We start from the raw sequence: 26,097 nt of genomic DNA, 5'->3' as shown, positions 1-26,097 counted from the left end.
GCTCGCTTGACGAAGAATTTGTCTGTGAAAGCAATAACAAAGCTATCGAGTAAGATTCACCACTAGCGATCACTACTTTCAATGCTGCCAATTCACTTTTCTGATATTAGGCAAGTTTCATTACACCGCGTTCATACAGGGAAACTTTTGTTGCTTCAACCTTGAGAATTCCCTTTTGATGTTTCCGCCGTGGTGTTCACACACCTTGTAATTAATAGTTTTTATTATACAATCAACAACAACATTGAGAAGAACCAGAACGCAAAAGCACGACATCAGTACGATTGAGCAACAAATCAACAGAAGCTGACTTGTATAAACGCGGGCTTAGGTTAAGTTTGGTTAGGTTTTTGTGGCAGTCGGTTTAGAATAGCCAACTCACTTAGACCAGGTAGGTCCGTTGTGGCAACACGGGAGCCTCAGTATTTATTTATCACGAATCATGTAGGCACTCTTATGAATTGTTGGATTTTATCCTAATACCGAATAGTTCCGCAAGAGAAACAAAATGGTGTTTTCCTAACAACCTTGCTCTACTCCTAGCTAAGGCTGGGCAATTGCAGAAGAAGTGTTTCTTCCTCTTCCTCGTCTCTACATTTTCTGCAGTACTCATGAAAAAATAATCCTAACCTAGAAGAGGCTAACCAACCTACCTAACAGCCAATGACAGGTGGCTCAAGCCAGGACCCTCAGATATTCTCTTTTGAGAAGTTGAGCATTTCTCCTGACCTTTTTTTTTTATCTATTTGCTGCCCAATTAGTATGGTTGTAACCCAAGTATTTTTTGGCGGTCGCCGTAGCCGAATGGGTTGGTGCGTGATTACCATTCGGAATTCACAGAGAGGTCGTTGGTTCGAATCTCGGTGAAAGTATAATTAATAAAAACATTTTTCTAATAGCGGTCGCCCCTCGGCAGGCAATGCCAAACCTCCGAGTGTATTTCTGCCATGTAAAAGCTCCTCATAAAAATATCTGCCGTTCGGAGTCGGCTTGAAACTGTAGGTCCCTCCATTGTGGAACAACATCAAGACGCACACCACAAATAGGAGGAGGAGCTCGGCCAAAACACCTAACAGAAGTGTACGCGCCAATTATTTATTTTTAACACAGGTATTTTCTTCTCTTCATGACCTATTGACCTCCTGGAGAATTTTATTTTTTATCCTTAATTTGCAAGTTGCCAAAGGAATTTCAAAATTACCTCTGTTTTCAAGCAGTGGAAAATTAGTACCTTTTCTGAGTAGCTCATCGACCCTGCAATTTCTCTCAATATCTCTTTGCCTCGGAACCCATATAAAGCTGGCCTTGAAGACGGTGCTACTATCATTTAAAGCTGCCTGGCTTTCCTGAGCAACCTTTGATCTTAGTCTAACTGCCTCCATTGATTTGATGTCCGAGCAGATTTATTATATTTATCGTAGTTTTTCCTACGGTGTGTGTAGTTAGGTGCACTATTACCTTTTTTATGGCTAAGACTCGTGTCTGGTAAACGCTACAGTAGTTCGGAAGTCGGAGAGATAATTCTAGTGCTAGGTTAGGCTAGGTTAAATGGCTGCCCTTGCGAGGGGCCCACTTGGAAAAAAATTAAAATTTTTCCGTTGTAATACCATACAAGGGAGGGGAGGAGAACTGGAAGAGGACTGGTGAGGAACCTGTCTGAATCCAGTTCTTGGATTTGAGAATTTGAGGATAACGACCAACGAGTGACGATTTACGTTTGTGTTAACCGCTTCAAGCTGCTGATGATTTCACCAGATTTGTGATATTTATGTCCGCAATATCCGCTGGTGTAGCAGGGCGACGAGAGCAAGGCAGCTGAGAAGAAGTTGCTGAGATGATTTCTCGTCATCCTCCATCCAGCTTCTGTAGAAAGTGATTGACCCTATGCCAAGCCTCACCACATGGATACCTAACGGATAGTGTCCGGTGAGGATATCTACCAAATTCGATAGCTGCGGCTTTGTTAGCCTTAGAAGTTCCCTCGAGCGCCACCGATATACCCTTTCCAATAGCAGACCACAGGTTCCTAAGGGAACTTCAGTCGTCTCCGATGAAGCCGTCTCAAGGGTTCCCTGTCTGGCCAACTCATCGGCCCAACAGTTTCCCTCTATACCGCAGTGACCAAGAATTCAAATGAGCCTAATATCGAGGTACTCCTAATATCGAAGTCAGGCATTCTTTACTAATTTCTCTCCTCTTGACGGGATGTTAGTCTTGAAGAGGCTATCGAAGGTGGGTTTAGAGAAAGAGTAGTCGATTTCTTTCTTATAGGTACTAATAGTAGGTAGAGTATAAACACAATCTTAAGTGCTTCCAAATAAATGTAATTTTTGTGAGCTCCTTTCCAGTGCTGCCAACATCTGTTTATTTATGCCAGTTGCTTCATCTCTTCGCCACTCGCCAACGCTTGATGCCTCGAAGTCGTCTAATATCTCTCATTGCAGGCAGTTGTGTGAGTACTAATCAGCACAAAAATGCGTACGTGGCTTTTCCTTCCAATCAATTTTAAGGGTGTTGCAATAAATATTCAGTACTTCAAATTCTTTTGGACCATCTTAGTGAACTATGAATCATTAAATTTGTAGAAAAAGGTTTTTTTTTTGCAAAAGTCCAAAAAAAAAAAATGTGAGTGCTAATTTTTAGCCTTCAATTTCATTAGATTTCCTCATGCGCTAAATAAATATTTATTAACTTTAACGTAAGGGGACGCAAAAACTTAATTAAAAGGCCATCAACTGCTTCGGCGAAATGGCAGAATTGTGAAATGGCTGGAGCCCTTAATTGCATTTCATGCCTGAAATTACCTCAAATACCAAAAATGAAAGGTTTTTAACTTGAATGAGCACAACAACAAGTATATATATATATGCTTTCTCCTTTACTCGTATATGCACATACACACTATTACATGAGTTTACAAGTGTATTTGTTACATCGCTGATATTGAATATAGAAAGTAGCATTGGGAAGAGTGTGGAAATCAATCAAGGAATTAATTTACATTTCAACTCAAATTACCGCATTATAATACGGCATATGTTTTCCAGTAAGACAATGAGAATACACACACACACACCCGTGCACATACACAAACCTCATCATGATTGTATGTGAATTTGTATGTGATTGTCGAGCGGAAGAAGCGGGTTAGAAACACCCTAAGCCGGCGCTCAAAACAAACCAGAATAAAAATTGCATTTGAACACATCAAAATGCAATTACTCAACACAACGCGTAATTATACATTTTTCAAAACACTAATTGGACCCACTGTGCGCCCACCAGCACAGCACAGCACTGCACCGCACCGCACACATGCTCTAACTCCCTTAATCTTGCAAATCGCTCGTTACATATATCATTTGTTCCTACTGTAGTTAATGCAATCGAGCCATGAAAAAAGAAATCCATTTTCGAAATCGGCAAAGTCGCCACATTTCGCCTACTTGCCAACGAGTCAATGAGTGATATGGGTAACAGTACCCGCAACATACGTTTACTTCTCCCTTCAACTCTAGCAACTAACACATATCATTATCACCACCCCCGCACATGAGCTCTTGCTCTGCTCACTCAGCTATTGACTTTGCCGCTTACCATTGCCAACTAGGGAACTCGTTCAAACTTGGCGCGCTACAGCAGCTAATGACTTCCTTGCATGTCACAGGATATTTTCCCTTGGCATACAGCAAAGGAATGACTGTTGCCACTGGCTGCCCTCCAACCCAATCTCCCATGACTGTCTTCCTACAAGGGATGCAACTGTTTTCGATTTGTACGATCCCGGCATTTTCGGGATGTCGTCATAGTAAGCCCGGGATCCCAGAATCCGGAGATTTCGGTATTCATTATCATGCAGCAACAACAAATTCCCAAAAGAATAGCATCAATATTGTTTGAGAAGCTCGACTGCCATATAAAAAATAATAAATAAATGGGTTTAAATACATTTTTTTTATTTGTAATTGGACGCGTACACCCTTTTTGGGTATTTGGCCGAGCTCCTCCTCCTATTTGTAACGAGCGTCCTGATGTTTTTCCACAAATGGATTGAGTTTCAAGCCGACTCCGAACGGCAGATATTTTTTTTTATTTTTATGAGGAGCTTTTTCATGGCAGAAATACACTCGGAGGTTTGCCATTACCTGCCGAGGGGCGACCGCTATTGGGAAAAACTTTTTCTTCATTTTAGAGTTTCACCGAAGTTCGAACCTACTTTCGCTCTAAATTCCGAATAGTAGTCACGCTCCAACGCATTCGGCTACGGCGGCCGGTGGTAGATATATAAATATATATTTTCCCGTGCTTCCTAGGTGAAACATAGAGCTTCAACAAACAGATTATAATATCAATTATTTAAATTAGAAATTTTATTTGATTCCACGAGTAGCCCGCTTTCCGCGCTTCTGCATCCACCTGTCGCCTCCAGGTGCTGGTTGATCTCCCGAATTTGCCAATCCCTTGTGGATTTCAATCCAATGCAGCTCTTGTGATATCGTTCAGGGGTTTACGCAGTATTAGAAAATTCACTTCCGTTTACGTCGTCGCACTTCGAGGAGGATTGTTTAGTTTTAGCCCATAAGTCAGTGTTGCTTAAGGTCTTAGGTCAGAATATTCGTCTGATTCTACATAGACAACGATTAACCCTTTGGAGACGGAGCCGCTCGACGGGCGAATGTCGCTGAAGACAAGAGGTATTAGAGTGCGCGGGTAAGGCTTTATTTAAAACAAGAAAAAAATTGCATAAAATTAAAAACGGATTTCTGTTCTACTCGACGAAGTAATGCCGTCATCCTCCGTCTTATTAGATTCAAAGTAATATTCGTCAGATCTGTCACTATCTAACGTCGCATCTCTAGATCGCTTAGGCATCATGCGTAGGATTATAAAAGATATAAAAAGCCTGCTAGTTCCTCTGGTAGTGAAATTCGTGTTGACTTTATCGTCGTCTCACATCGTAAGTTTACATTATAAAGAAGATAAGACTTCATCGCTAAAAGCCCCTAATGCCTTTGAGTGAAAACGTGACTCTTTTAAATACTACAGGGTTTGATTGAAAAGTGATGAGCCTTATTTTTTTAAGCAGTTTTATTAAACCTTTTGGCTTATACAACTAATATTCTTCAAAATAGGACCCTTGAGCGTCAATACACCGCTGGTAGCGGTCCTTCCAGTGCAGGAAATATTTTTTAAACTCATCCGCCGTAAACGCGTTCAATTCGGCTGTCACAGTTTTTTGGATCGCGCTCTCTTGCCCTCACGATCGTACTCAAAGCACCAGGTTTCATCTCCTGTGATACAATTTACTAAAGTATTATCCTGTTCGTCACTTTCCAATACTTCACGACTCTTTTCCACACGCAATTGCTTTTGTTCATCAGTCAAAACCTTTGGAACCAATTTGGCACACACTTTGCGCATTTCAAGTTTTCCGGTCACGATTTCCCGCACATTGTAATAAGTTAAATTTAACTCTTCACTGATCTCACGTAGACCAGTTCACATCTTCGTCTGTTTGCGTCGTCGGAGGCCTTCCAGATCGCTGTTCGTCTTCGACGTCCTCCCGGCCTTCCTTGAACGACTTGTGCCACCGTTTTACCTGGGCACTGGACAGAGATTGGTCTCCATAAGCCTCCTTGAGTAGCCCAATGGTTTCGGTACTTGTTTTGTTTAGCTTTACGCAAAATTTGATCGAGTAACGTTGCTCCAACGATCGCTGCATTTTCGCCACTGCAAAATCCTAACACACTTTTAAAACAGCTTGCACGCGCGGAGCGATGTTGACTGCACCGCTGTTGCCCACGAACTGGGACCGATTTCTAGTGGAAGGGGAAGGTCCAACGATCATTTTCCCCCACCAGCCGATTCGGTTGATCGCTTGGCAGACGCTCCGCGCGGGAAGGCTCATTACTTTTCAATCAAACCCTGTATACCTATGCGTATCTTATGGCTCAGAATGACAGACGTCATGAGCCTTGCAGCTACCAACTAATTTGGGCGGCTATATGCCGACACTCGTCCCCAAAGGGTTAAAAATCATTTTCAACGTTTTCAGGTCGCACGTGTTTAGATTCTACGTCTCACAATCGTATAGGACCACCGGTTTTAAGTTGGCGTGGAAAATCCGCAACTTCGTACGCTTGGATATGTGTGCCGATCTCCAGACTTTACCCAGACATATACCCAAGGCCGAGCGTCCTTTTGATATCCAATTGCGAAGAATTGCTGGAGAAAAGTAGATGCATGAAATATAAAGGCAATAAAATTTCAAGGAACATTTCAATTTTCATTGATGTAAGCGTCTCTGAGCATGGAGAACTTCTTGATGCACACCAAAATCCTTTATATCCCAGTAACATCGCGGAATCTGAATGAATGTGCAGCAAAACTGAGATTAATCTTCAGTAATATGTAGTCAAATTGAATTTCGCAATTCAATAAGTTGTTATAATTATTTGGCCTACGAGTATAAGTGAAGTTTTTTGTTTTTATTTTCGAATTATGTAATTTGAAAAGAAACATTGGAGCCTAAAAAGTTGAAGTATATATATTTAAGTCACGGACGCTAGATTTACAAGGTTTGCTCGTGATGCTTTCCATTTCAATTCAACCGGGCTATTCGGGACATGTTCTTCTATTTCGATATAACTCAAATATGTTCTCGACTAGAATTACAGTGAGGCATGCCGAAGAATCAGTTAGGCCCGAATTAGGCAGGCCTTACTGAGGCACGTCTCACTATTACCTTACCAGGCCCATATTAGGCAAGGCAAAGATTGGCATGCCAGAACAATACCAAATTTGGTTGTGGTCACGAAAGTCTGTGGCAGTGTCTCACTTAGGCATAAATTGGAATCCCTAACTGATTTGTAGAAAGGCATCTGGAGTATTACCGAAGTTCGGTTTTTCGAACCTGCGCCTAATGAGGCAGATGTGTGGCGATACCTTTCGGGACTTGGGCCCGGCTCAAAATCGATTTTTTTTTTATTATATAAGAAAAATTTTTTTTAAATGCTTATAACTTAGTCAAAAATGAATCGATTTTAATGATTCTGGGTTCAGAATGATCGTCATTACTTACACGAGCGATTTCATGTAGAAACAATTGCAAAAAAGTAGTAGAAAATTTTTTACATCTCTTGAATTATAGAGAACAAGAAAATTATGAGTGGAACTACAGCTGCCACGTCACAACGGAGATTCGGCAGCCGAAATCTGCACGGTCATTTCGCATATATGTATTCACACACTCGTCCAATCAGTCGATGCTCAGACGGTGTTGATTTTTTTCGTATATCATCAACACAATCTCAGTATTTCGTCAGCTCATCAGCTCATTCTGGCAAACTTGCTCCGAACCGAATACGAGTATGTTAAAGAGCATGCCTCTAAAAATATTTTCACCACGTATTTAAGTGATAGTATCGTATTTTTTCTTTTTAAACCTCGAAAATATCGAATGGAGCTACTATCGATCGTTTGCCAGTTCTATTCGGCGATCTTCAGATTTTAAAAACGATACAAATTTAAAGCCGTCCATCCTACCGAAGGCCCTATGCTCCCGAGAGAAGTGAACATGAAAAAAAAAATCCTATCGAAAACTGCTTCAAGGCTTTGTTCTTTCCACTTAAAAAAAAGAGTTACTTTTGGCTGCTTGCATTTGATAGGATCACGGTGATCAGCTTCCTTTTCATTCTACTTACATCATCTTCATTATTATTATTATTAGCTCAACAATTCGGTCCGGGTCTTGGCTTGCTATAACATTTGTCACCCGTTTGATTTATACCTTGTTTGAGTTCTCCGACAAAGTAAACTAAATAGCTCAGGGTCCCGATCTTCGCCATCCAACCATCGAAGTTTTGGTCTTCCTTTCCCTCTACGATTCTCTCTTCTTCTGCTTACGCGTTTCCAAAGTATGGGCTCATTTTCAAATGCGGCTTCAACCCTTTTGTAGATTTTTCTTTTGTACGAAATTTTTATTTTTTTTTTTTAAGGAGGTACGAATCAAAATGTCAGAAACATCTCAAAGGTGCCGTCACACCAATGGTATGTAGGGCACGCTCCCACTAATACTATAACAATCCTCCACCTCGGGTAGTTCTACCCTGGAACCAAAAAGTATAACTTCTGGGTAGAGCCGCGTTTATGTCCGAAGACACAACAGGTACCCGCGTCCAGGTTCCTCTCCTGTAGGTGTATGAAGGCTATACACCGTCGATAGTCTCAATTACTCCCACTATGTTTATAGGTCGTCCAAAGTAAAGGAGGCATCGGAAAGCTTGCAGTAGTGTTATCTTAATTCACTACCGTCTTGTCTTCTGTATGATACTGTATTGAGTGTTTCACTCAAACGTCTGTACTTGCTGTCGGTTCGTCACAGACTGTCCGCCTTCTCTGTTGCTGAAACGCTTTGCGTTCCCAATCAATATGGCGAAGCCGCGTCATAATCTTACCTGCAAAGGTTTGCGTTGCCTCCCACTTACCGCTGGTTGCGCACATATCTCGTATGAGGGTGCTGGAGGACGGTTGATGACCCAGGGCTTGCTCCAGTATAGCTCGTTCCTCTCTAAAGCGGTCGGTCGGTCGGTGTATGAAAAACCTGATCCCATCTTTTACATTTATCTGTTTCATTTTTGTCACCAACGAAATGATTGAAAAGATATTTTTCTGATAGCGGAAGCCGCTCGACAGGCAATGGCAAATATCCGATTGTATTTCTGACATGAAAAAGGTTCTCATAAAGAGGTGTTCTGACCTTCGTAGACAGCGTAAAACTGTAGGTTATCCATTTGTGAAACAACACGAAGACTCACGCTAAAAATAGAAGGAGCAGCTCTGCCAAACACCCAAAAAGGGTGTAAGTGCCAAGAGTTTAAAGAGTTCAACATTCAACCCAAGAAACCCAGCTGATTTCTATCACAAGAGTGTTGTAAGCGCCAAGAAATTTGCAATGTTGCTTCTTTGCCATACTATAAAAGCCGCTTTTCCTATCTCCATTTCATACAAATTACAAATCTCGAAAACCCCGGAATTTTTTATACATTAAAATATTGACATCCCTAGTGCCTACCCAAGTGTGCATGTGTGTGTCTCTGTATATGTGATTTCGGGGTTTTTGTTTGCCGACGAGGTCATTTGTGGGTGAGCATTTAAAATATGTAATGCTGTGTGGAAGAAACAAGCGGCGTTTAAGAATTTTTATTGCGGCACATTGTAAATATGACGCGACTAATTGAATGCCGTTTATTGCTATGTCCATGTATGTGTATTAAGTGTGTTATGTGCGTGGGTGTGCCTCTTTCATACTCCTGCCTCCTGCCACCACATAAGCTAATCGCTTGGGTGGAAATGCTGATATATGACCATTTCAACGAATCGTTTGTTCAGTTGTTCAGTCGTTGATTCCTTGATATTGCTAAACATATGATAAGTAGCAATGTGAAAGGACATGTTTGCGAATAGAGTGAGGGGGCCTAGAGTGTGCAAGTGGTCAGGCAATGTGAGCCACTGAGCAATTGTGTGATATCTGTGGGAAATACCTAATTAAATTGTAATTACCCGTTTTACGCTGAGTGCTCAGACAAATTGAAATTCGAAGTTATACAAGTGATTACCTTCGTACGTATGGACACTAATGGACTTGAAGGATAATCGATTTGATGAGAAAAGCAAAAAAAAAAATTATTAATTATGACTTGCTTGGGTTCTTTTTGCATTACTGAAACTTAATAAAGGTAGATTTTTATTAAGTTATATTATATTTTATCTTTAATTGGTGCGTACACCCTTTTTGGGTGTTTGGCCGAGTTCCTCCTCGTATTTGTGGTGAGCGTCTTGATGTTGTTCCACAAATGGAGGGACCTACAGTTTCAAGCCGACTCCGAACGGCAGATATTTTTTTATGAGGAGCTCTTTCATGGCAGAAATGCACTCGGAGGTTTGCCATTGCCTGCCGAGGGGCGACCGCTATTAGAAAAATGTTTTTCTTAATTTTGGTGTTCCACCGAGATTCGAACCAACGTTCTCTCTGTGAATTCCGAAAGATAATTACGCACCCATTTCGGCTACGGCGGCCGCCTCCAAAATACTTTTCCGATAATATTTCGCATTTACCTTGACGGCAGACTCGATGAAAACCATTGGAGAGCGCCCATCTGCCGCTACAGCGGCCCAAACGATTACCTGTGGCGGGTGCTGCCCCCTGGTGGCCAATCGATGACTCAAATTCTCGTATTCTCGTATCGTTTTGGGAGTTAACGATTTACGGAAATTGCCCGCTTTTGGCCAAGCGAAGCAACTCATTCGCTCTTTCAAGTCTGACTTGTTGCTGCTTTGATATGAACTCATAGGCCTTTTGGTTCATGTAAGGCTTGCCTTTGAGATCATCTTTCGGCATGCGGTGGATGCTATAGTCAGATATTTTCAGTTGTTTTGCCATTTGATTGGCACTTGAACCATTTCACGTGATGTTGCAGTCTTTTGATGACCACCTCCATGACGTTTCGCGATGCTACCAGTCTCATTGTGACGAGTAATGGTGCGATAAACAAAAACTTTATTTACTTTAAGGTGCTCGAACTCACGAACAATCGCTGGTGGATGACATCTAAAAGGTTCGTTTAGAATGGCCTGGCTGGCTGAAGGTCATCACGTTCAATAGATAGTGGTTCCAGATAGTTCTGGCTTGAGCTTGAGGTTTCTTCGTAGTAGACTTCTTGTAATAAGTCTATGTCCTTTGCAAATCTAAGTGAGCTCTAAAGCTCTAACCCCGAGAGACATTCTAACGTCTCATATTATAGTGCTCCTAAGCATTTCATTCGTGTTCTAGCTAATGCAGGGTAGGAACACAGAAGGTGTTCTAGAGTCTCTCTCTGTCTTCCAGTTAATTCCAAAATCTGTGGGTATCGTTGTTTGCGATTCCCATCTTGTATGCGTGTTCCGCTGGCCTGTCAGTATACCTACAATCGTTCTGCTTTCCTTTCCAGGTAGGCCTAATACGAATCTGGCGTATTTATCTCCATTCTGTGTACAAGTGATTTTCGCGGTTTTGCGATGGCAACGCTTTTGATAAGCTCATCTACAGTTTCGTTTCGTGAAATGCCTTTGCGTCCGGCTACGCAATAAATGTGCAGCCGTCTGTCTGCGGCCAGTCCCTCTTTGGCTTTCCTGCTCTTAAGAACGAAATTTCATATGATTTTATTGCCTTTATCGGTGCTTGACTATCAACGTACAATACATATATATTTATTTTGGATTTGCTCGATGCCTTTGCGAATGCTACTTCTGCAGCCTTTTCTACACCAAAGACTTCAGCTTGAAAGATACTGCAGTGGTCAGCGAACTTAAATGGCTGACTGATGCCTAGTTCTGCATTATAAATCCGTGCACCTACTCCGTCCAATATTTTCGAGCCGTGCGTAAATATATGAAAGAAGTGGAGCCAAGTTTCATGTCTCTTTTCTACACCTCTTCTTCTATTGTCGTTCCGAATCTCTTCAATGAGCTGCATTTCGGAGCCATATAATCCGTACTGGCACTATAACTCATGCCCATTAAGCTATGTCCGAACATCTAAAAGGTGGTTTAATAATCTTCCCCAAAAGCCGCATAGCTAATCTTGACGCTTCCCGTTTTCCTCAAGGCAGACAGTTTAAATAAGGTTGTGGCAATTGAATTTTTGAGGAATATAGATATAACTCTTGAAATGGGAACTCTATCCCACTTACCTGGAAAAATGAAACCCTTCTTTTGCTTTACTCGCGAGGTTTGAAGGCGACTGATTTTTAAGTCATATCGAAAATTGATCTGCGTGGATCTGTTGTCCCGCATGCCACACGAGGGCAGAGACTGGACGAGTCCGGTTGTTCAAGCGACGTCCGCTTAACTTACTCTCCGCCTGTAAGTGTGCAGTAGATTGTGTTTTTGTTTATCATTTCTTTTTCCGAGCGGAGTGCTGCGTCAAAGGGCTTATGAAGTGGTAATCCTTCTGCACGCTCTAACGCGACGCATCAAGAAGATCAGCCTAATAAGAGCGATTCCGAGAGTCACCGAACCACATGGCTCAACAAATTTATCGAAAAGTGTTTAGCTTTACGACGACATAGACATAGCGCAGCGAATAAACATCCAGCGGCTACGTTGGCTGGGTCATGTCGTCCGAATAGATACAAACGCTCCGGCTCTGAATGCGGTACCAGCTGGTGGTAGCAGAGGAAGAGGAAGACCTCCTCTGCGTTGGAAAGATCAGGTGGAGAAGGACTTGGCTTTACTAGGTGTGCCCAACTGGCGACGGTTAGCACGAGAAAGAAACGACTGGCGCGCTTTGTTAAACTCGGCCAAAATCGCGTAAGCGGTTATAGCGCCAATTATGAAGAAGAAGAAGTTTAGTCGTACTATCCGGATCCTGGAAGCTCAGATATCATTTGCGCCATCCTTCGCTTCCTCATTTACCCTAAGCTAATCACGGATAGTCACTAAAAATGGGGCCTAAACATTTAACTAACTATAAACACAAACCCGCAAACAAAGTCAGAAATAGGAGCAGAAAGGTGGCGAGCAGCCAACGAAACTGTGAATATGCAAATCGCGATTTCTTTTCGATATACGTGGCATCATCCATCATTGGTATATTCCGGGCGGCAGTCACACATTTGACGTGTGCGGCTCGTATTCGTCAAAAAAAGCTAGGTTTTGCATAGTGAAAATGCGCCGGCTTACTCCTCTTTCACTGTGTAAGGGTTTATAAAGTAAACAAAAGCTTTCCAAGCCTATATTCCCCCGCTAAATATCGCTCTCGGCCATTTCTTCAGATTTCCAAGATGAAGCCGCTTCTAAAGAGAACTCGATATAGCGACTCATAGGAGGTCAAAGAACCTGTAATCGCTTTACTATACGGATTAACTTCAGAGGCTTACAAAGGGGTTTTCCAATCGTGGAAGCAACTTGTGTAGGCTTAGAGGTGAACCACTAGGAGGGTTAATAATAAAATTTTATTCGCAGCTTAATTTGCAAATTCCTGGAACTTACGCAGGCACACTCTGATTGCATTCAGTATGACTACATTTAACACCCCCCTCTATTAATTGCAATATTTTATAACCCAAACTATATTCCAACGCTTTTTTCTTCCGTAGCCAATGATGACGCCACCGATCTGCGCTGCAACATGTCGCTGGCGCACCTGCGCAACATGGATAATCACATGGCCTCAATGCTGCAGCAGTCCACGCATCATAAGCATGTCTCATTCCCAAATATGCAATCACCTCCCGGTCACCACCATCAACATGCTGCGGCATTGCATATGAGCACGCCACCACCGCCACCACAACACTCGCACCAAACACTTAACTATCACAATGCCATGATGAGCTTTCCGCATCAGAATATGACCGGTGCTGGTGGCGGTGGCGCCAACAGTCATTTAAGCTATCCACCACTCGAGTCAGGCAGCACCGATTCGGGCAGCACACGCACCAGTCCGTCCATGAGCAGCGGTGATTATCTCAATTCGATGCATCAGATGGTTGAGGCGAGTCATCTTCAAGCGGCGCTACATCATCATCCTTCGCACCCGCATCATCAACCATCGACCGGGCCACCACCGCCGCCGCCACATTACAGTCACCAACAGCATTTGGCTGCATTGGCAGCACACGCTCAAGCGCAGGCGCAACAGGAACAAAAATTTGCAAAGTCATCATCATCACCAACGGCTTTGGCTAATCAGTCAGCTGTGGCCTCATATTTCAGTCTCGCCAATGGCTCTGGTACTCTGTGTGGAGGAGGGGGCGGCGCAGGTAACGGTGGCGGCGGCCCAACTATTAGCAGCAATCACTCGAACCTGCTTGACTACGATGAACATTCAATGTCTTCAATTTCGGCGAGCGGAGAGATCGATGCAGGCGATGAGGACGACATGAAGGATGGGCAAGGCGACATGTCTGGTCCAATTGATGTAACCTCACCGCAGTCTCCCACAACTCTTTCACATTCGCCGTCCTCGAATTATAATAATGTAGCAGCAGCTACTGCGTCAATACAATTCGGTGGATTGAAACGCAAATCTTCCGTTTCCTACTGTGATGACTTGGATGCCGGCGAGGCGAACGATTCGAAATTAGCCAACGGAAGTGCTGTAGAAAATTATGCAATGAAAAGTTTCGAGGGGATACGTGCGCGTACATTCGAAGAGGTGCAACAGCAATCGCTGAATGGAAATTGCAATGCTATGGAACAACAACAACATCACCAGCAGCAAGCTCAGCAGCAGCAGCAGCAACAACAACAACAGCAACAGTTTCAACAGCGGCACATGGACGATTATCGTTTGATCGGAGGCAGCGGGTCGGGCGGCGATGGACAAGATCGACTAAATGACGCCGATAGTGTGGTAAACGGGAGCTGCGCATCCAGTGAAGACTTGAATCAGACAAATTCAAGTGAGCAAGGCGAGAAGATCACTTCCGGCAGTGATGATGAAGGTATTTATATATACAAAACTGCACTAATATTCCTACCTTTTCGGGGCAAATGGGCATTTGAGCTGACTTGCAAGGACACAAGAGATTGTGAAACATCCAGAAACTTCTTCATACGTATTCAAATAGGAACACTTGTTATAAATAAAGTTGAGGTTTCTCCTATCAACGACAAAATACTGCTTTACCGATTTAAATGGGCATCATCCCATACTTTTGAATTCACGCGACAGCAATAAACTGGCTGAAATACTTGCGGTATGTGGATTATGCAACAACATCAAGATGTACACACAAATTGGGAGAGGACCTTGACCAAAACCCCAGCAAAGGATCGCCTGCCAATTACATATATATCTTGTTTTTTTTTTGGTTGTTCACTCCTCTCGGGAGCATAAGACCTGGACAAGACGCTTCCACCGTTCTATGCTGCTGTTTTTGCACCATTCCATGAGATGACGGTATCTACTAGTTCGACCTTCCCCCATCGACCTTCTCCAAGCGTTTTTTGGTCGACCGCGACCTCTGCTCCCTTGCTGGTTCCATTTCAGTGCCATTCTCGTGATGCTATATGTTGGTTTTCTCAATATGTGACCTATCCATCGCCACTTTCTGCGTTTGGTTTGCCTAAGAATGAGTTCCTCGTTCGTTAATCTCCACAGAGCGTCGTTATTGATGGTGTTTGGCCAGAATATTCTGCAGATGATGCGGAATCATTTGTTGACGAAGGATTGTAGCTTCTGTGTGATGGCGTTAGAGACCAGCCATATTGCACTTCTGTATAACAATACTGACTTCACGCATGAGCCGAATATTCGTAATCTCATGCGCCTGGAGGTTAGCGAACTCCCTCATACTGTATGCATTCGCACGAATATTGCCCTTGCTTTGTTAAGCCTGCAGTTGACGTCTTCATATGCTCCACCATCTGCCGTGATGATGGTAAGGGGTAGCAGAAGCCTTGGACGAACTCCACCGGGCATACGTCAACCAATATCTGTCTTGTTAACTCTCATAGCCCTGGTGCAACAGTGCGCGCCAGCGCGACTAGTTTGTCCGCCTTCGGTTGCATGTCAGAGAGTTTGTGAGAGAGGAGGCAGATGTCATCGACGAAGTCCAGGTCCTCAAGATGTCTGGTGAAACTCCATACGATGCTTTTTTTGTGCAGGGTCAGTTGGCTCATGACGTCATCAGGGACGATGGCGAAGAAAAGGGGCGACAGAGGACAACCTTGCCTTACGCCTGCGTTGCTAGTGAATGGATCGCTGACATCGCCTTTGTGAAGCACTGCCAGTTCGAAGTTCGCGGATTATCTTGGCGGGAACTCCCTTTCCACTCAGTGCCAACCATATTGCGTCTCGTTTGAAAGTGTCGAACGCCTTCTTGAAGTCTACGAACAGCATGTAGGGCGGACAGAGCCACTCAAGTGATTGCTCTACTATAATCCGAAGTCTGTTGGCTTGGTAAACGCAGCTTCGGTGAGGGCAAAAACCAGCTTGCTCCCCTCATAAGGGGCGTTCGATATCTGTGAGCGTGCTTTTTATGATCACTGCTACAATTTTGTAGATGGTGTTAAATAGGGTTATTCCTTGCCAAATGCCGCAGTCACACAGGTGACCTTAATCTCTTAATCAAGATAGTAAAATAGTAGGGTACCTTAACAAATGGATTCTTATTTCCATTTAGACATAGAAACGATATGAATTATTCTTAGATTTGCAGTAATAGTTGCCTGTTTCCCTAGTCTAAGGCGCCTAAACTATGGTGATGATTCGCAGGAGTTCAGATGCTACGGAGAGATACCGTCTAGAAGATATTATTCCCGATTGCTATTATCCATATGCGTAACTCTTAGAAATATTACAGAAGTACTACCTACTTATATGTAAGTTCCTTTGTGACAATCTTGTTTTCCCATTATTTTGTTAAATTTTTAGCTCAAGATGACAATTGTTCCAAGAAGAAACACCGCCGCAATCGCACTACATTCACAACATATCAGCTACATGAATTGGAACGGGCATTTGAGAAGTCACACTATCCGGATGTGTATTCACGCGAGGAACTAGCAATGAAAGTCAATTTGCCGGAAGTCAGAGTACAGGTGAGTCTCTTCATTGCTTTAAGTTGTGACGGTTCCATATAAATTGTTGTACAAGTACGTGCTGATATGAAGTAACACTCATGCGTAGTACTTAACTTTTGATAGTAAGACCCTACGAACGTAAATCGGGAATTTCTTCAAATTAATTTTAGATCCCCTTAACCCTAAGATTACTCGAAACTGGGCTGATTCAGCTATATATATTACATAACTGAATGTGATTTAGTTTTTAAGTTGATCCATGAAGATTTAAAGAATTACAGAAATTGTGGCAAAATCGTTGTATTCTGGCATAAGTTGAAGTGCGTTTCAACCACCAGTGTGTGTAAGTGTAAGTCGTCCCACATCTCGATCAATTTTTTGAGGCCGTTCCGCCAAAAATCGTCTGGGCTGGTGTAAAAGAAGTTGTTGTACCAGTTCTTAAGGTGGTTTCTGTTATCGAAGGTAACATCCTTAATATGGCTTGACAGGGCGCGGAAAAGATGGTAATCAGTCAATGCAAGTTCCGGAAAATGCAGCGGATGCTGAAGGATCTCCCATTCGAGCTCTTGGAATGCGGATTTGATGACCGTGGCTTTCTTTTCGAGCATTTCCCAGTGCACAATGCCCTTTCAGTCCCACCAAACACTTATCATTATCTTGTTTGGATGAATATCCGGCTTGGATATCAGCTTCGGCGTATCTCCTGGAGCCACCCATTACTTTATTTACTTCGTATTGATGTATAGGCTCCATTTCTCATGTCGCGTAACGATTCGGTAAAAACAGCGCTGTTATGATCGCATATTGCTCGATGGCGGGCGAGATGCTGAGAAGCGTTTCAGTCTTAAGTTATAGCGCGTCAAAGATGGAGTCCACCAAGCAAGAAATTTATTACCTTAGAGGTAAAAATGCAACGAAGGCGGCGGCAAAAATATGTGAAGTTTATGGGCCTGATACTGTAACGATTCGCACAGCACAGCGTTGGTTCGATCGATTTCGTTCTGGTGTAGTAGATGTCGAAGATGCACCCCGTACTGGTAGGCCAATCGTCGTAGAGACTGATAAAATCGTTGAAATTATCCAAAGAAACCGGCATGTGAGCATTCGCTCGATTTGTCAAAAACTAGGTGTAGACCACAAAACCGTTTGGAACCATTTGCAGAATACTGGATTCCAAAAAAAGCTGGATGTTTGGGTGCCACACGTGTTGACGCAAAAGAATCTCTTGGAGCGAATTAACGCTTGCGATTCTCTGCTAAAACGGAACGAACTTGACCCATTTTTGAAGCAAATGGTGACTGGCGATGAAGAGTGGATCACGTACGTCAACGCCAAGCGAAAAAGATCGTGGTCGAAAAGCGGCGAGCCGTCCCAAACCATCACCAAACGCGGATTGACCGCCAGGAAGGCTTTGCTGTGTGTTTGGTGGGATTGGAAGGGAATTATCCACAATTAGCTGCTCAACTATGGCCAGACCCGTCCTCTACTGCGAGCAACTTGACCGTTTGAAGCAGGCGATTGATCAGAAGCGGCCAGAATTGGTCAATAGGAATGGTGTTGTGTTCCACCAGGACAACGCTCGTCCTCACACATCTTTGATGACCCGCCAGAAGCTACGGGAGTTTGGATGGGGTGTCCTATGGCACCAAGTGACTATCATCTCTTCCGGTCCATGCAAAACGCCCTTGGTGATACCGAGTTGGCCTCAAAAGAGGCTTGCGAAAACTGGTTGTCTAAGTTTTTTGCAAATAAGGAGGATAAATAAAGCGGAGATAATGAAGTTGCGAACAAAACGGGGCATATTTGACTTGAATCGGATAATTCTAAATACGTTAAATAAAGCGTTAAATTTCGATCACAAATACGGCATTTCTTTTTCCCCAATCCAATATTTATATTGTACTTTTGGGACAGTTTCTGGTAAGAAGTTTATTTTTTTAAATGGCTTATACATATTTAATTTGTATATTTGCTTTGAACAAATAAATTTAAATTCAGAAATAATTTGTTCACACAAAACGCACTGCATACTACCAAACGCATTTGAAATTATAAAATTTGAATTTTTTTAATCATTTTATTCATACATCCAAGTATGCCCACTGCAGCATAAGAATAGCCGATAATAAGGTGCGAAGCTCCTTCATCTTGTATGAGAGCGCGCCCAGAAACTCATTTCAATACTTGGTAGCATTGCCAATCACTGGGCTGATGAACAGCTGATAGTCGAAATGGCGAGCTGCCAGAAGTGTGGCACCAAAAATAACTAACGAAAACAGTGAACATTTTTGATGTCAGATAAAAAATAATACCTATTTGTTTTATATGTAGTTGCATACGAATGATAAAGCCTACTAGGCCACCGCGCACTAAATATGTATTAGCCTCAATGGTGGTGTGAAACTGAAAATTCCCAATTCTTGTTTAAAAAATACCCATGCAATATTTCTTCCAGAGTGGCATTACTGAAGAATGTCATAAAAAAGCACATTTTGACAGCGTCATCACGAGAAAAAGAGTTTCGGATCTTCTCATCTATCATAATTCAATTATTAAAGGTTTGCTCACTAATGGCATTCGATTTTTGACACTCCCTTACAAAAGGTTGTATTTATGAAGGTTAATAAAGGGGAACAAACTAAATCCGTTTTAGTAAAAATGGTAGCAAAAAAGTATTTTTTTACTTAAATGGAAGCAAACAACTAACGGTTTAAAAAATAAATTTTAATTAATATTTGAATTTAAATAACGGTACAAATAGAAATTATTAGCGGAATTTGCCAAATCTGATATTAAAACAAGAAATTATAATATTTCACACAATCCAAGATTTTATTTTGTGAATTAATTTTTAAATTTAAAACCGATCGCGAAGTTGTAAAGTTTTGCCGATATGAAACTATATATTTCGTTAAAAATAAATAAATAATTGGCGGGTACAATTCTGTTAGGGGTTTGGCCGAGATCCTCCGCCTATTTGTGACATGCGTCTTGATGTTGTTCCACAAATGGAGTGACCTACAGTTTTAAGCTGAATCCGAAAGCATACAGTTTTTATGAGGAGCTTTTTCATGCTGGTACTGTATTTCGCTAAGCCTCCTCTGGACTCTTCATCCATCCATTGAAAATAAGTTCCGTCAATATCAACTTTCTTATAATCAGGTCTGCAATGTTATCGATTGCGTCGGCACCATCCCATTATTCTCCCTCTCGTAGCTCTTTGGGAAATGCTCTTTTCAAAACATGAATTCCTTCTAAATCACCACATCATAAGAAATAAAGTTTTTTAAATTCTTCTTTTGTCGATCTCGGATTGCCTCAATTACTCTATCATGTCCTGACTTAAGCGGCATGTATTTCATGTCATACTACCATAGTCCTGAACATACCGATGAAAACTCTTTAGCGAGTTGTTGCTCGTAAGCAGACCATTTTGAAAATGAAATGTTTTTTCTACAAATTTTACTTTTCCTCCACTTTTACTAAACATTTCTAAAGCTAGCATTCCAGTATCTTGCTAAGGGAGCTGATTTGTCAAGAGGAAACGAGAAAGCTGCTTACTGAGCAAACCTTTTATTGTTGAATCATGCTTATCTATGAGCTTACGGCAGAAATAGCACATCAGCCCAGCACGAGAACTAGTCAGTGACTATTTGTTCATTTATTCTTTGTGCTTACATGGAGTTCAGCAACAATGTGAAGGCAGTATTGTTGACTAATATTTTGACATTCAGGTTCAGTTTGAGTAGCGGTTTTGTTTTTCAAGTTTCAGGAAAGACTTCACTCTGAACAATAAGCAATCGCTGGCGTTTGGCGCTTACGCACTTCTTCGGTTTAGCCCTTCGAGAACCGCATTCTCAATATTTGTGGTCTTTGATAAATAGAAATGCACAGCTAGCCAAGTATTCGCAGAGAATGCATTCTGCATTTTCTCGAAAATAAAGTCGTGAGGGTTATCTCTTTTTTTATATATATATATATTTTCAATTCATTTGAATGCACAATTTCTTTTTTTCGATTTTTGCTATCAACGAAAAATTTAACTCATTTCGGAGTACGAACTATCAGAAGTCGAAAACATCAATTTGGCCAAAGAATTCAGAAGGAAATTAGTTAATTTCCGTTTGTAATTCATTTTAACAAAATGCAAATTGCAAGCCTACACGAAGAAAGTTTATAAGCAATGCTTAACCAATTAAGTTTTTTCGACAGTGATTTATGGTTCTTAAAAGCTTTGTAAAAGTCTTGTGGTTAAAAAGACAAGTCTCGTTTAATTTAAATGCAATTGCAGATTTATGCACGTACGTCTGCCCAAATTCGAGCCGACCTTCTTGCACATAAATATAGTATTTGTATGTGTTTTTGAAATTGAGCACTTTTTCCGCATGCTTCTTAACATACATACTCACATATATTCATGTGGTAAGTACAATAACAACTAAAACCAAGCAACTGTAACAATATGAAGTTCTTATTTAAAATTTATGTCTCAATTGCCCACGACAGCGCACCAATTGGCTAAAGAACAAATAAAATATTTGCACGTTGGCGGCAGAAGTTGCCTGCCTTAAAATACGAAAAGAAGTTAAATTGTAACCTCACAAATTATTTAGTATTTCCTAGGACAAGCGTACATTTAGACAGGAAAAGAAAAATTGAGGTAAACGGAGTGAATCCTTGTCGAGCAGCACACGAATCTAAGCCCAACGATGAACTTGTTTGCGCTGTCGGTGACACTGGTAATGGTGGTGTCTACGGTGTCGCTTTCGTTGGTGGTAAATTGCGGCAAAACCTCATAAATTCCATAGTGCAGAGTGCAACATAAAAAACACGCACGAAAAGCATTTCCCATCTATTTATGTTTCCCCGCTTTGTTTTTTTTTTTGGGAGACCTCAACAATGTTGTAGATATGTTTGGATTTTATGATGTCAAAGAATGGCAAACGAAGTTTCAAGCCACAATGCAAAAAATAACCCGGCAAGGGTCGCCAGTCTTGTGTACTTTGCATTTGGTAGATAGCCAAGAAAGTTTATTATTGGAAATATTTGGATTTTGATTAAATTACATTCGTCTTTAACCAGAAGCTCTAAAGCAGTAAAATTTGAAAAGGAAATATTTTAAACTGAATTTGGTAAAGCGTTAAATTGTAGTGGAAGAGTGTGCAAGAAAAAAGTGACAAGGGACTGTGAATTCCATAGGCGACTAACTCCACTCCACTCTTTTATCAGTAGAACAAAAAAAAAGGAATTTAGCGATATTAAGAATGCCTGATTTTGATACGCGAGGAAGTTGCTTTAAATTTTTTTGCGGAATGAAATTTCTTATGCAAAAACATTGTGAATATTGCAGCAGGACTTCGGTGATCAGGTTATGTTACAAAAAAAATGATTTTGAGTGGTACAAGGTGGCGCAAAATTAAACATCCTCTATTGTTTTTGAATAACATTTTTGCAAAACAAAATAAAAAATTAGTTTGAGTGATAGAAATCTTAAAAGAAATCCTTTAGAGTGGTACAAGGTGGCACAAAATTAATCATCCCCTTTTGTTTTTGAATAACTTTTTTGCAAAACAAAAAGAAATGATTTTGAGTGATAGAAATATTAAAAACAAAATTTTTTTGAGTGGTACAAGGTGGCGCAAAATTAATCATCCACTCTTGTTTTTCAATATTTTTGTTACAAAATAAAAAAAAATGATTTTGAGTGATATTAAGCTTAAAAAAAGATGTTTGAATGGTACAAGGTGGCGCAGAATTAATCATCCACTGTTGTTTTTTAATAACGTTCTTGCAAAATAAAAAAAATTTTTGAGTGATCGAAGTCTTAAAAAATAAATGTTTTTGATTGATACAAGGTGGCGCAAAATTAATAATCCGCTCTTGTTTTTGAATAACTTTTTTACTAAATAAAAACAACTATTTTGAGTTATACATGGTGGCGCAGAATTAATCATCCATTGTGGTTTTTTAATATTTTTGTTATAAAATAAGAAAAATGATTTTGAGTGATAGCAATATTAAAAAAAAATATGTTTGAATGGCACAAGGTGGCGCAAAATTAAACATCCACTGTTGTTTTTTTAATTACTTTTTTACTAAATTAAAAAAATGAGTTTGGGGATAGAAATCTTAAAAAAATCCGTTTGAGTGATACAAGATGGCGCAAAATTAATAATCCACTGTTGTTTTTAAATAACTTTTTTGCAAAATAAAAAGAAATGATTTTGAGTGGTACAAGGTGGCGCAAAATTAAACATCCAGCCCTGTTTTTGGATAACTTTTTTACGAAATTAAAAAAAAACAGTTTGAGGATAGATTTCTTTTAAGATTTCTGTTAAGTGATACAAGGTGGCCCAAAATTAATTGACCTCTCTAGTTTTTAAGTAACTTTTTTACTAAAAAAAAAATAAATTTTTGAGTGATGGAAATCTTTTTTTGGTCCTTAACGCACTACATAGCTTGTCTGTTTGTACTTATGTACTGACGCTCTCTAGTTCACAAGTGTCAAATATGTTTGATGTACGACGCCATTTGCAAAAAAAGAGGTTGTCTGTAAAGTCGGTTTACTGACGATAGTTTAACGTGATAACGTCATAAGAAAATACTGATTGAATGGTTGCATTTTTCAAAAGAAAATTTTAATTTTATTTGTTTGATAGATATTTTGTATGGATATAGAGAATGAGTTAACATTAACATAACATAACATAACATAACATAACATAACATAACATAACATAACATAACATAACATAACATAACATAACATAACATAACATAACATAACATAACATAACATAACATAACATAACATAACATAACATAACATAACATAACATAACATAACATAACATAACATAACATAACATAACATAACATAACATAACATAACATAACATAACATAACATAACATAACATAACATAACATAACGTAACATAACATAACATAACATAACATAACATAACATAACATAACATAACATAACATAACATAACATAACATAACATAACATAACATAACATAACATAACATAACATAACATAACATAACATAACATAACATAACATAACATAACATAACATAACATAACATAACATAACATAACATAACATAACATAACATAACATAACATAACATAACATAACATAACATAACATAACATAACATAACATAACATAACATAACATAACATAACATAACATAACATAACATAACATAACATAACATAACATAACATAACATAACATAACATAACATAACATAACATAACATAACATAACATAACATAACATAACATAACATAACATAACATAACATAACATAACATAACATAACATAACATAACATAACATAACATAACATAACATAACATAACATAACATAACATAACATAACAAAACATAACATAACATAACATAGCATAACATAACATAACATAACATAACATAACATAACATAACATAACATAACATAACATAACATAACATATAACATAACATAACATGCTGTTCAAGCAAGGTAACGACGCATTTTTTGGTGCGTGCAGCCGGCTACATAGAATTATAAGACGTTATCACGTCAAAAAATAATAATAACATTAAAACAACAGGTATTATTAACAAACTTGGTTTTATTTTAAATTCTTCAAGTAAATCAAATGAATAATAATCAATAAGAAGGCATATGCAAATACAAATACGTGAATCTATATATGTACATATGCGCATATACATACACATATACGCTCACTTAAGTAGGAGAGAGCAAGATGTCGAACGTTGCCGTTCGTTTGCTTTGTTTGCTTTGTCGTTCGTTCCGCGCTTTCGCTTTCAGTTCATTCAAGGTAACGGCAATGAGCAAGGTAACACTAATGAGCAAGGTAACGACACATTTTTTCGTGCGTGCAGCCTGTTAAATCGAATTATAAGACGTTATCACGTCACAAGTATAAGATCTTCCGCTAGGGTTAATAATTTTGCGTCACCTTGTTCAAACCACTCAAAGAAGGCAGAGAAAGCGTTGAAAGCGAAGCTCGCCGTGCATGACCATCAACATCAACTGATGAGCAAAGCTCATGGGAACGAAATATTATGTGTTTTTGAACTACCCTGTATACCAAAAAACAGTTTGTAAAATCCAATTAAATAAAGTTAAGAGTATTTCAAAAGTAACGCTTAGATGTCAGTAGAGAAATTATTCCGAAACTTTGCTTCACCTTTATGCCGTCTCTGTCATTTATCAAGAAGACAGATAGGCAATTTTACATAAAAGAACAATGCGTTAAAATTGTTGAAACCTATTCTGAAAATGTTTGGTCTTTCAGAACAGCATATCGCAAAATTCGTGACTTTTTTGGTGGAAATAATCGTCCGAATTAGCCGACTATTCGAAGGTTGGCTCCATCCGGAGGTAGACGGCTCTTCAACCACACTATCGCGAACAGCAGCAATATTTTCTGCAGTACGAGCTGTATGAGCTTGCACTGGTGTTTTCATATCTCCTACAGACCCGGTTTGCTCAAACTTTTGCACAATTTTTCCGATTGTACGCACATTTGGACGATTAAATTGACCGAAAAAATCACGAAGTGCGCGATATGCATTTTGATTTGAACGCCCGTTTTCATAATAAGCCTGAATAACTTTAACGCGTTGCTCGATTGCGTATCTTTCCATGGTTTAAATTGAGTTAGTCTGAAATTGAAAAATGTCGAATGAAATGGAGAAAAAAACTTCACGTTTAGGAGTTGTTTACATTCAACAGCGGCCCTTGAACTTTAACCACCCTTTATAATTTAAAAAATTAAAAAATGTATTTATATTAGAAGCATATTTTTTTTTTTTGCAATATGCAATGTATTCGAATTTTTGTGTTTAAAATTTGCATCAAAATATCTAATTCTTCAGCATTTAAAAATACATTTTTTTTTCTTGCTTTTATAACTTTGGGACTTGAAAATATATTTCGCATTAAGAATATGAGAATATGTAAAAAACAGGCTCCATATTCTAACTTCAAACTCACAGAAAAAGTAGAAATATATTCATTTTATATGCCTGAGTGCGATTGCAAAAGGCCCAAGCACCACCACCAACAACTCGCTTTGAGAATATCAAATTTCGTGATTTGACAAATCATTTTTATTGACTAAACATTACACCAACAACAACCACACCAACTACATTCCATTTATTTGTATAAATAAAAATTGTCACCACACCAACACAACACAAAACGCGCTTCAATAAAAATGTCGTCTCACGTCGTTCACCTAAAAGTTCAGCGCCACGCACCCTACTTAATGCCACACAAAGTGGCAACCACCCCGCAGCACACCACAACTGGGCCTGCTGGAGCTGTTGTGTGTGTGTGTGTCAGCAATCGCACTTAGTTGGGAAATTATGTTTTTTTCGTTTTAGCCAATTTGCGTTCTCCACTTCTTACGAGCACTTCTTGCCCGCGGGCACAAATGGAGAAGTCAAAGTGAGCGAAAACTGTGTACGGTAATAAGGCAGAATCGTACAAA

At 40.0% G+C, this 26,097-nt stretch overlaps 1 protein-coding gene across 1 annotated transcript in view; it reads left to right on the top strand.

The window, feature by feature from the left end:
• LOC129245208 (retinal homeobox protein Rx) overlaps positions 1 to 26,097 on the top strand; it is a 148,132-nt gene that overhangs the window by 51,767 nt on the left and 70,268 nt on the right. The window contains exons 3-4 of the mRNA XM_054883246.1: positions 13,137 to 14,486; positions 16,421 to 16,587. Coding sequence (XP_054739221.1) covers positions 13,137 to 14,486; positions 16,421 to 16,587 — 1,517 coding nt within the window. The remainder of the gene's footprint in view (positions 1 to 13,136; positions 14,487 to 16,420; positions 16,588 to 26,097) is intronic.

The sequence above is a fragment of the Anastrepha obliqua genome, chromosome 4, assembly GCF_027943255.1.
Source record: "Anastrepha obliqua isolate idAnaObli1 chromosome 4, idAnaObli1_1.0, whole genome shotgun sequence".
Taxonomy (NCBI): Eukaryota; Metazoa; Arthropoda; class Insecta; order Diptera; family Tephritidae; genus Anastrepha; species Anastrepha obliqua.
Note: the sequence above shows the minus strand (reverse complement) of the source record. Positions and strands in the feature narration are given on the sequence as shown.